Source organism: Corythoichthys intestinalis, chromosome 4 (assembly GCF_030265065.1).
Source record: "Corythoichthys intestinalis isolate RoL2023-P3 chromosome 4, ASM3026506v1, whole genome shotgun sequence".
Taxonomy (NCBI): Eukaryota; Metazoa; Chordata; class Actinopteri; order Syngnathiformes; family Syngnathidae; genus Corythoichthys; species Corythoichthys intestinalis.
The window spans coordinates 47,842,675-47,854,846 of record NC_080398.1 but is presented as its reverse complement, the minus strand read 5'-3'; the positions used below and the strand labels follow the sequence as shown (position 1 = coordinate 47,854,846).

Here is a 12,172-nt window from a genome sequence, read left to right as displayed (position 1 = left end):
AATATTGTGTATTCTAATTTTCTGAGACAGTCCAGTACTTGAATGCCAGATAATTTCACTTGTAATAGATTAACACTGAAGACAAGATTTTAGTTATGTTTTTGCAGTGTATAAACACTCGATCTCACTCCTAACAATTTTCCTGAGATGAGAACTCTGAAGTTGATTTTAAAATCTTTTCAATGTCTTGACTCAGCACTGAAACATTTCTCAAAAGTTATCTGTTGACTGATGATTTGATCCAGCTCAAATGAGAAACAAATAAGGCCAAATATGTACATCCTTCCAGCTTACAGTTACTCATTAAAGTGACAGGTCTCTGAAAGATTAATTGTACAGCAGTACATGGTGGTTTTACCTTCTAAACTCCTCTATTAACTTACCGGTATTTACTATGACAAAGAATAAAGCAAGATCATGGACTGTTTTTTTTTTTTTTTTCGAGACAGGAAACGAGGTGAACATTGCTGTTGCAACAAATACGCTGAGGATGACCTGTTTGCATGGTTTTTTACTTCACACCTAGCAAATGACAAGGAACCAATAGCTGGAACCTCTTCTTCAGTTATTTTCTAGCAGTCTGGCTTCACTGTGGCACTATGCTGCCCCTTACAGGTCAGTTTTGGTACTTTTACATGTTTATAAGATGCACATTTGAGATGTTTGTTGGCCATCTGAATTACAAAACACATAGCAGTATAACTTTGGCAATTCCACATCAGGTCGTTTCATCCGAAGATGTCACATTTTAGAAATCCATGCACGTCACCCGATTCAAAAGACGTAGCAGCGATTGCCGTGCACTGTTCACATCTTCGTGGAAATATTACAATGTCCAATTGTCATGTACTTGGGTGTTCCACCAAAAACTTGAAGTAAAAGGATGCAGCCATTTGAAATAATGAGTCCATTTTATTGTTTCAGAACACAGCAGGCTACAGCAACCACCTCCTCCAACTAGTCTAGCCCCACCCCCATTTGGTAACAGACCAATAAAAGCCCTCTGTCGGCTAGGTCAGCTACACCCCCTTTGGAACAGCAGAGACACCTTCGTGTCCACCTTTAAAGCAAGAAAATAGCTCGATATTTGGACCATGACTTCCAATGTTTTATACAAAAGCTACACAATGATACAATGCAACCGATTTAACCTTAGTGTTTTAGACACCATTTAAAATGTGGTCATGTACATTGGATGGAGCATTATCACCCCCCAAAATTAGAAAAAATAAAAAATAAAACACTACCAGAGTCTAATACAGGGAACTGCAAACAAAACAATGGGTATAATTTTGAGCAATGAAAATGGGGGGAAAGCAAGCTAAAAAGCATTTTGTACCATTACAGAATTCAAGGAGGATAAAAGTAAAAACAAAGGATAAAAATGGAAAATTACATAAAAAGGGTATTTCAAAAGCAAACTGAGATCAAATCCATGTGTCGCATCAGGATTTCAAGTCAACTGACCATCCTCTGATTAAAACCAGACCCCAACTTGTCACTCATTTGTCCCAATGGAGCTCCTATAGACAGGATGGGTCATCGTCAGGCACTTTCTAAAACCCCGCCTCCTCCGTGTGGAAGAATCAAGATGCAGGTTCCTCCAAATCACATAATACAGCTGCAAATGCAAAGAAAGGAGATTGTGAAGATGTAACATAAAATAACAGTAGAACACCACGGGCACACAAACTAAAGCACTATACAGTTTGACATGCAGTATGTGCATGCGGAAGCAGCTTAATTGAGTTCATCTACTCCCATGAGCCATGTTCTCCAGACCAACATGCACACAAGTGGATCAGTATCCATCTTACCTAGTAGGAAATGTTGAGCTATGTTGGTCTTGGTATTTACAAGTCTGTGTCAAACCACGCCAGTTGGTTGGAGTCACCAGGTGGTAGGCCTTCAATCAGTTCCTGGCTGTGTCCCAGGTCGGGAAGGCCCTCCACCGGAGGGTAGTCCTGACCTGGGTGGTGGCCCCCGGCCAGATCATGGTCCATCATGGGCTCCATGCCCATCGAGTCTGCCCCGTAGCCTCCCGAGTGGAAGGAACGATAGCTGGGGTCTGGTAGTGGGAGGTGTGGAGGGCGGGAGAAGCAGAGCAGCTGTTAGAAGCATGTTAACAAATAAAGCGCCCACACGCTAGTGCGTACTTGCAAAACACTGCCAAAATACCACGCGCACACACCCTTGGAATAACTGTTCAACTGACTTTCTGAGCTCAAGCACTACACTACAGTGAATGAGGTCAAAGTGTTCGGGGCTCCTAGTCAGCTAAATTTCAGGGACTAAGTTGTAACTATCATGCTTTTTGAGAACCATGTGACACTTGAAAAATGGGACTGTGCTGGTTAGATTGCATGGAAGTGACTTACCATCCTGTCTGTAGCCAATTGGCTCTCCCTGAGCACCGATGTCCAGACCAAGTTCCGCAGTCTGCAGAGACACACAGGAGTCGCATTAAAACTTGTTTGCAAATACACACTGAACAAATATTACAGTGAGCGCTTCCTACTTCGTTCCAAGCCATCGGTTCCGTCCTGAAGAGCGAACTTGTGAGTTCTACTGAGAGGCGTTTCTTGTAGTCTTGAGGTTTGTCCTCTGACATGCGGAAGAGAACTGCTGCTGCGTATGTGGCTGAGATGATGTGCGAGACGACAAGTCAGCTTTTTTTTTAATATTCAGGAGTGTACAATACCAAATGTTTGCCCAATCAAAATGAAATGAAATCCTACGAATCTGTTCCTAAATTGAAATGAGTGTAGCATTAACTATCTTTTGAGGAGTTTTTTGGACGTACCAACTCCTTCGTTGCGGCTGTGCAGCAGCTCAGTGAGAGGGGCGGTGGCGCCCTCTGCCTCGATGGCCTCGGCAGCCTCCTTGTCCTGCGCCAGTTCGCACAGGACACCTGCTGCCACACGCTGGATGTTCTCAATGGGAGAATACAAGAGCTGCATACAGATAGGTAAGATGTTCAAAAAAATGTCACGCATTAAGCATCACCAGTAAGAGACTGCATTTTACCTGTACAAAAAGTGGAATTGTGTTCAGTCCTCGGATAACTATTCTGTTGTGAACGTCTCTGGCAAGGATGTGAAGTGCTCCAGTGCAGCCCTCCACTATCTCCTCCATGCGAACGCCCTCCTAAAATGGCAATGCGATTATTAAAGCCACAGCTTTCTATTTGACTTACTGATGTTGTTTGCTTGTTAGTGATTTGTGTGCGCTCACCACAAACTGCTGCTGTGTGCCCCCCATGCTGGTGCGTCTCTGCGTGTCCTGGTGTGCCCGGACCAGCAGCTGGACCAGTCTAGGAATGGCTCCCTGCTCCCTCAGAGGAGCGTGGTTTGCAGGGCACAGGGCCAGGTTACGAATCAGACCAACTGTAGCCTGAGGGAGTACACGCTCACATTTCAGACACCTTTTAATCATCAACTTGACAAAATCACAGTTACAAATTACAGTACGAATAAACAAAAAGTGCTGTTCACTAACTACAACCATGACAGAGGTTTGTCTGTACCTTAATAAGAGGCCAATGTGAAGGCGGATGCAACAATTTCACGACAACTGGCAGGCCATAATGAAGCCTGACTGCATTCTGGGCCATTTCTGCATCCTGGTGTCGTGATGTGAGGTGGCGCAGGGCACAGATGGCTGGTTCTGTGATATCTTCTCTGTCTCCGGCCCGAAGCACGGTGCGAACCAAAGCCTCGATCCCGCCAACCTACACAGGAATACAAGTGACATGATTGGATGAGGGAGTGCATCTGAAATGTTTATGACTGGGTTCGCACAAAACACTAATCTCTCCATCTTTACCATGTGAATACTAACCTGACAGACCATCATCTTATTCTTGTAGTTGTTGCAAGTCAGGTTTGACAGGATGCCAGCAGCACAGGTAACCACATTAATGTCATCGCTACCAAGGAGCTGAACCAGGGTCCCCAACAGACCCTCCATCCCCTCCTGGGAGACAAATTGTCAAGTTAGGAGGAATCATTTAAAACCAGTAGATTAAGATTTGGAAAAATAGACAACAGGTGGCACGAAGGAAGTATTTTATGTTTGTTACATGAGCTTCACCTGTTTGGTAGCAGCATCTGATAGGTTCCTGAGAGTCCAGAGACAGTTCTGGACAAGTCTCTGGCTGGGGTCAGTCAAATGGAGTCCAAGAGCCTGCATTCCTCCTGAGAAAAAAAGTGCATGATAAATGAACTGAAAAGCACTATGACTGGAGTTTATTGTGCCTGCTAGTCATTTATAAACTTTCGAACGAAAACCTACCTGCTTCTACGATAGCAGGTTTGTTACTGGAGCAGACTGACAGGACTTTGAGTACTCTGCTAGTGGTCCACAGCAACTTCTCATAGGTGTAAGTCCTCATGATGTTCACCAGTGCTTGGGGGCCTCCACTGGCCAGGATTATTAGCTAGAAAAAGCACATTGGTTCCATATTGAATACATCAGACACTTTCACAGCACAGGTGGCAAGGACATAAACTGACCTTGCTTTCCTGGTTTCCATAAGCCAGGATTTGGAGACAATCTGTGGTGATGGCGAGGAACTTGACATTTGTTTTATTGAGCAGGGCCACCATTTTCTGAAGACCACCAGCCAAACGAACAGCCATCTTAGCTCCTTCCTGGTGCAGGAGGAGGTTGTGGAGGGTGGTGATGGCATAGAACAGGACAGAGTCCACTGGTGAACTGCGAAGCCGAAAAAGGATTATTGGATTACAATACAACTGGGAAATGGAAAGGGGATTAAAATGTTGTTTTCCTCTCGCCGATGACAGTTTGACGGGTGCAAATTGCAAATTAATTTTGCTGTTTTCCCATATAACAAACCTACTTTATTTGCCACTGTTGTGTACAAATATATTGCACTAAAAATACCTAACTGAAAAGAATGCATAGAATGAGAATGTATATTTGAACCTGATAAAATACTTTTTAGCAGCAAAAACAATTCTCTTACCAACAACATTCTCAACCATTACAATTCAAAATAGCCCTTTCGGCATGTAGATTTCCCACACATACCCAAGCATTTTGACTAGAGCTGGGATTCCTCCAGACTTGAAAATGGCTAGCAGACCCTCTCTGTGATGGGAAAGGTTGTGGAGGGTCCCCGCAGTGCAGCGAGCAGTCTCCACATCATTTGTGTTCTGCATTGTCCTGACTATGGCCGACACCATCTGGGGCGAGCGCATGATAGCGTGACGGGAAGCTTCTTTTTTTGAGAGCTGGTGCACCATCACTGCTGCTTTATTGACGACAACCTTGGAAGAGGAAGAGAAGAAACGTGCTCATCAAGGATGGCGGATGATCTCGTGGCACGACGAGTCATCAACGACGACTTACTTGGTCCTCATCGTTGAGTAGTTTGGTGAGTTCTGGTATGGCTCTGGTTGCGAGCTCAGCGTCGTCTTGATAGTTGATCAGATTGACCACAGCATGTTTGAGCATTTGTGAAGGTTCTGCTAGTCTCTGGACATTGGTAGGATTTGCTGTGTCATACTGCGTAGAAGGAATTTGCATGCCTTCCTCAAGAGTCTCTGGGAACATTGCCGCACGCACACGCTGGGCACGGGTCATGGCATACTGGCCATCCAAGTCTGAAAGCAAAAAGAGTTTTTCCGCCCCCACAAATGTAAACCTTGCCAAGCTTTCAAAAAAAATAATTACCCAAAGGTGGTTCTTGGGACTCACCTTGGACCTGATCCTGGGAGAAGTTCTGGTTGAAGCCCTGCTCCCACTCATACATGGCCTGGTTGTTGTCAAGATCTTCATCTTCTGGATTTCCTTTCCCGCTGAGTGAGGGAGCTGTAGTCGTGGCTCCTGAATGAATACCTGAATCCAGGTAGGACTGCTGCTGCCAGTGGCTGACTGCTGCCTTACGGTCTGGCTCCATGGCCATGTCGAGCTCCATCAAATCAGCTGAAGGGGTACAATTTGGAATGATCATTTGGTACAAGCGGAATTTACGAGATAAACTGGTACATCTTGGTAATCCATGCTAATCTTCTTAAACCCAACCAAAAGGCAACACCAGGATGGAGTGAAGCCCAATTGCATTTGTGAGGTTTTTTGTTGAGAATGAAGAGAATTGAAAAAAATAGAGCACTAGGGGAGATTTTTTTTAACGTATAAATGTAAATTAGACGCAGGATAAAGTTTCAACTCACCCTGGGAAGCCATGTTCCTTTCCTCAAACCACGGCCGTCACAGCTTCCTGATCTGAAAGACAGAGGAAATCACCATCAGCCTTTGTGACCTCTCACTTCCCTTCCTTCCCAGCACATTGTTCATGATTACACCCATAACAACTGCTACAGGCACAGCTCAAAAAAATTTGATCACTGTACTGGTCTTTCCTTAAAATTCAGCTTCATCTTCCCATTTTAACCTTCAGCTTTAGCCCTGTATGAAATCCGCCCAAGTAAATAGCAGTTCACGATCAAGGCCTAGATCAAGAATGGCAGTTAAGTACTACCTATGTGAAGAAGGGTGGGATGTAAATAAGCAGTGGGAGAGAAAGGGCGTACACATTCCTCCACCACACTTTTAAGCAGAGAACACTCTGCAAGTTAATACTGTAAGCAGAGTTTTAAACCTTTACATAGAATCGTATGAACCAATACCAAAAGTGAAAAATGTCACAGCATCCCAAACAAAACAGCGTAGCTGCTCTAAGCGAGGGAAGGCATCCCTGGAAAGTTTCTAGAGACTTGATGGAGCCAAGTAGTCACTTGGCTCCATGAAGTCTGATTCAAAATTGGCCCGGGTGGCAAGATGGTTTCAATTCCGTTAGCAATAGAAAAATAGTGGACCACTCTGGTTTAGTTAGAATCATCCAGTGCCAGTCGAGCACTTTGACCGCAATCAATTTCCAGATGAGAACAATAACTCTTGTGCTAAATTGTTCAGTAATGATTGCTTGGAATAATAGAAAAAATAAAGAAATTAATAAAACAACATATGCAGATGGCCGTTAGAATAAATGTGGCACTTTTTAGAGAATACGCAGCTACTTTCCAAGTGCGTCTTTTCGCTAAAGAGTCATGCCAATTTAATACAAGTTTACATATCAGCCCTCACTACCCCATTCATTATATCTATATTCAAACTGAACAAAATCATGATGGTGGTGGTGTCGTTTTTCCCAAAATACAAGGCATTATTCAAAATCTGCATTGGCCCAATATTGCCAGCTATAGCACCGTTTTATTGATTTTGGCACTTCCCAATATGTGATTAGTAACGACTCATACTTTACTCAAAAGTTGTTTACAAAGCAAAGGCTAAAAGTGTCACATGTCAACCAGCTCCTTTAATTTACCCTGCCTAGGGATGTTTTCGTTGAACTACTGGAACAGCTTTTTCTTTAATATTATACATTTTAAATAGGAAATTGTTGTTTTTTTCAAGCGTGTTCTGACATAGAACTTATCACACCAAAACTAAAATTTTGCACTGCTGTCACTACAAGAGTGCTACTAGAACGAAAAACTCTTGCATTGGACGATTCCTCCTCACATACTCAAAGCAGCCATTTTCAGCTGCAATACTAAAACTATCTCTAGTCAGGCTGCTGGCATGCCATTTCATCCCACAAAAACCCAATTCTAATTCACTGTTCACACGCCATCCTCTCGAGCTTGAGAAGCTGGAACTCGTGCAACCCAAACCCCCTCTTTAATGGGAGCCATATGTGCAACACTAGACTTCATACAAATCAAAGCACATCATTTACACTGGTGGAAAAGTGGATCTTTCCATCTGGCTTTGAAAGACGAGCCAAAAAAATAAAGCCTAGTCTTCAATTGACAGCAAACAAGCGGCAGGCTAAACCATGGACCAAGTCAAGACAGTACAAGCTAGAAGTTCCAACGAAAATTGAATGGGGGTTTCTTTGAAACCAGATGTGGGGTCAAGAATTCAGTGCCTGGTCTAGACTAGAAGTCATAAAATACCACAGGACTCCTCCACAATAAGAGCGATTGCTTGAAAGCCTTTCAGTTGTGCATTTAATTCGCAAAATGAACTAGGCATGCATTGTGATCATTTGCTGTTTGAATTTATAAAAATGACAAAAAGACACCAGCTTAATTCCACCGCAGTATCAAGCCCATAAATGTGACAACTAAATGCCCATTATCTTATTATTTATCTATCAAGGCGGAATCCATAATCTAGCTGACATTGTATTTCAAATGTATTCTGTTGAGAGGCATTTAGGAAATTAAGTGCAATTCCAAACACTGCCAACATACTGTGATTGTTAGCGGAGCAGAGTAATCGCACTACAGAAAGTATGGAAATTTAAAAAATGTTATTTTTAAATCCGGTGTCACATATGTATTCAATATGCTGCGTTTGAGGGATGTGCAGTAGGTCAGAGGAGCGACGCGGGTGTTGGCAAAGCAATGTGCGGGGTCAGCAGGCTCACTGCTGGCTGCCATCTTACTATACAATGCGCTCAATGGCTCCAGCTTCTGCAACATAAGGTGGCCGTCTGTTTCTCCAGTGCGGCATGATGGAGGCCTTGAGGGAAAACTGCCAACTAAAGTCAATCCTCTTATCGATACTATCAAAATATTGCCAGGCAAAATACGCAAACTACATACATACGCTTAGGGTATTTAACTCATTGGCTGCCATTGGCGGCACTAGATGTCCAATCTATTTTGACTAGCAGAGGCTTGCTATTCAAAATGGATTGGACATCTAGTGCAGTCATTGGCACTGAAAGTCGAGCATTCTTGGTCAGTCCTCCAAGTCAAAATGAATTTGACGTAAATCGTTGTCCAAGGTATACAATGAGTGTGAAATTAAATAAGATAAAAAAAAAAAAAATCAACTTTAGACTTATTGGGGCCATAAAAAGAGCGCATTTCTGAATTTATTCATTTTAATTGGATTCACTTTGTTTTTATTAACATTATTATATAATTGTATTTAGTCATAATGTCCCTTATATAAAAATATATATATATTTAGAACACAATAATATATGAATAATTGTGACCTGTCATCCACATATGTAGACATCACATTTTGAGTCAACAGGCCACACTATATGCAAAATGTCTGGACGCCAGATCTTATGGTGTTTTTTTTTTTTGAATTGCCAAAAATAGTCACCTGCCCTATAAAGAGTTAAGTCAATATCTATTTTACAACAAGCTAGCATTTCTTATACTTTTTGAAGGTAAACTGTGAGCTCGCACTTCAATATTTAAAATTAAGACTCCAAATGCATCAACTCATTCACTCCCATTGACAGTGATAGACATAAAATCTATTTGATCTGGAATGGCTGGTGCTGAATGATCACGTTTAGGTGCCATTGACAGCGACAGACGTCCAATCAGTTTTAACAGGGCTGTTTCCGTAGTTTCTGTTGTCTGGTAATGTGACATAGCAGCTGCGTTCAATGTCAAAACTATTAGAGGAACTCTTGATTGTCCAACACTGTTGATAGTAGCTAATGAGGTACCTACTAAAGAAGCTATCAGCCAAATCATATACAAAAAAATATATACATTTTGACGAATTACTGTGACATCAAAGGAATTTCGGCTTTGCGTCTCTTCTCTTTACATTTCAAAGAAGATCAAAGAACAGAGGGGGCAAAATTCATGAACGCTCAAGCGTTTTCGATTGTCAGCGCCGTGCGATTTTACTAATATTTTACGCCATCCAAGAAAAAAACTGCCCAGACAAAAGCCGCTTGTTTTGCGCCAATTCGTCATAAACTGTCGGGACAAAACTGAAAAGGAAGGGTAGGGAAAAGAGCCGCATTGGTAACTTTGGTGGCCACTCCACGCAGCCGCCCCTCTCCCACAGCTGCGGGCTGGCCCGACTCAGTTGCTCCAACACTCCTGACTCAAATTTCACACTCAGGCTCCACCTCGTCTTCCTCCCAAAGCAACAACGACCGAGAGGAATGTGTGAGGCTTTGTTTCCAAATCGACACGAAAACACTACCATTCATCGAATGTAAACTTCGACAGTATCCATGTTTTTTTGTTTCCGTCGATAGCGACTCAAGTTCAAAGGTGGGGCGTTATCAGAGAAATAAACGCTCCAGCAAATGTTTGCCGAAACTTCTGTTTGTTAACTTGGTTACGCCGTGTAAAATGAAGTAAAAGACGTGCCCACGCATAGATCGAGCAATGCCTGTTATCAAATGTAATACGAGCCCATCATTCGCCTGCAAAAACATTCGACAAAAATACAAAAGTAATGAAAATATGAGTCACCAATACAGATCGTGTCCAGCAGTAAATGTGTTTAACGCTGGCTGCTTTGAGGGCTACTTTCCCAACAACCGAAACCAACGCTTAAGACAAATTCCAATTGATGAGCACCGAATTTCATTATCCCCAATGTTAAAATATAATAATTTTCAACAACAAGCGACAACATTCCGTTAATAAACTAGGCATTTCCCCTCCGAGGTGGTACCTGTTTGCTAAGTCCCAAACATAAGCAGTGAAAGCAGCAGCAGCTCGTGGTCAACACCCGGCTTGAATCTGGTAGGCTTTCAGTGAACCTACATAACCGATGTAGTAAAATGGCACAGCCTACCCGTGTAAATGCGCCGCAAATCCTTCCAGTTGAATTCAGCAATAAAAAACAATTCAATCTGAGAAAACTCGAGGAAAATGTGACGCCGAAAATCAGCGTGAGCCCCCTCCACTCCCTCCGAAGTCAGTCTATCACGTCTGGTCCGGAAGAGAGTCGACTGGAAAATGTAAGATGGCGGCAGCTCTATATAGACCGCAGCACGCCTCAAGTTGACAGTGTATTCTGCAGTTCCCTTGGATGAAATAGAACCTAAATTCGGCAAATATTCTTGTTCTCCATTTCAATATATCAATATAAATAATAAAAACGTGACAAAGTGACCATTCTATGTTTTCATATTACACCAAATAATGATGGAAAGAAGCAAAACGAGTTTCTTTAAGACGCGTATGAATACACAATTACATGAAGTTCCGGCAGATTAGGGACGGTGGGGGGGCGTGATTCCCTTCCAAAATCAAACCAAACGGGACATTTTCTACCTTTTTGTTTGTTTTTATTTTCATAAACAGTATAGTAACAGTAAATACATCTTGTTAATAACACATTTAGTTGTTAAAACAAAAAACAAGTGTACATTAGGCTACTGTTTATACAGTGTTTACAGAATCTTTACAATATTGCACAGGAGAAAAAAAAAAATCCAGTCTGAAATGCCTCTTGGAAGAAAGCTATAATCTTATATTTTATTCGATAAAGGGACTGCTTTATTGATCAACGTTTTGTTAAAGTGATTGTGACTTTGTTGCTGCATTAAACCAATCATACTACTATCAAATCATTGAAGATTTTGGTGTTGCTCTGTTTGAATGTTTTCTATGAAATAAGTTTTTACCTGTCAATTAGGCCGACGGCCAGTAGGCTCCCCTAGTATGAGATGACCTCGGGTGCCTTGTTAAGCAAGGTAATACAGAGGACGTTCATAAATGTGATTAAAGTTCGATTCAAGTATCATTTGATGTATTCGGGAAAAGGAGAAGAAAACAAGCAAGGTGTGCAACTCAAATATAAAAGACATAACTTGGACACGAGGCATTTGTTCAATGTACTTGACGCAGGCAAGCTATAGCTAGGTAAATTCCACATTCAGCTGACTAATGGCAGATCCAAATTTGACTCTATTTTATATGAGTAGTGCATTTAGTTAGAATACAATAAATTCAAACACAGTATGAAGATGTTTTTTCAGGAAACAATAACATTAAAAGATAAATTGCAATTGTGGCATCAAGACATAAAGGACAGCACCTGGAGCGGCTATTCTAAAACATGTGCATTCACCATATTTGATGTGGCATTATGTGACGTGTTCACAAGGAAATCAAATTGTATTTAAGGAAATAGTCGTTAACAATGAATTAGTCCAATTTCACAAGAAGACAAACTAACAAAGAACAGATGAGTTCACAACAGCAGGCCATGCTACAGAGAACATCCAGTAGGTTTGTGTATAATTCTTCAAGGGATAAACAGTACAACAAATAAAATAGTGTTTATTCCATCAATGTTCTGTTGTGTCAGTCCTCATTTATGGTTAACGGGGAGCTGGAGCCAGTGCAGTTGACTT

At 42.0% G+C, this 12,172-nt stretch overlaps 1 protein-coding gene across 1 annotated transcript; it reads right to left on the bottom strand.

The window, feature by feature from the left end:
• Positions 1-602: 602 nt before the first annotated feature.
• Positions 603-10,781, bottom strand: ctnnb1 (catenin (cadherin-associated protein), beta 1). The gene is made up of 17 exons (XM_057834369.1): positions 10,606-10,781; positions 6,198-6,249; positions 5,722-5,949; positions 5,374-5,627; positions 5,053-5,291; positions 4,515-4,716; positions 4,294-4,438; positions 4,093-4,196; positions 3,841-3,975; positions 3,527-3,730; positions 3,235-3,393; positions 3,028-3,147; positions 2,804-2,954; positions 2,519-2,640; positions 2,379-2,439; positions 1,818-2,068; positions 603-1,621 (listed from the first exon to the last, which is right to left on the bottom strand). Exons 2-16 carry the CDS (start codon positions 6,208-6,210, stop codon positions 1,854-1,856), a joined length of 2,352 nt encoding a protein of 783 aa, XP_057690352.1. The 5' UTR covers positions 6,211-6,249; positions 10,606-10,781; the 3' UTR covers positions 603-1,621; positions 1,818-1,853.
• Positions 10,782-12,172: the final 1,391 nt, after the last annotated feature.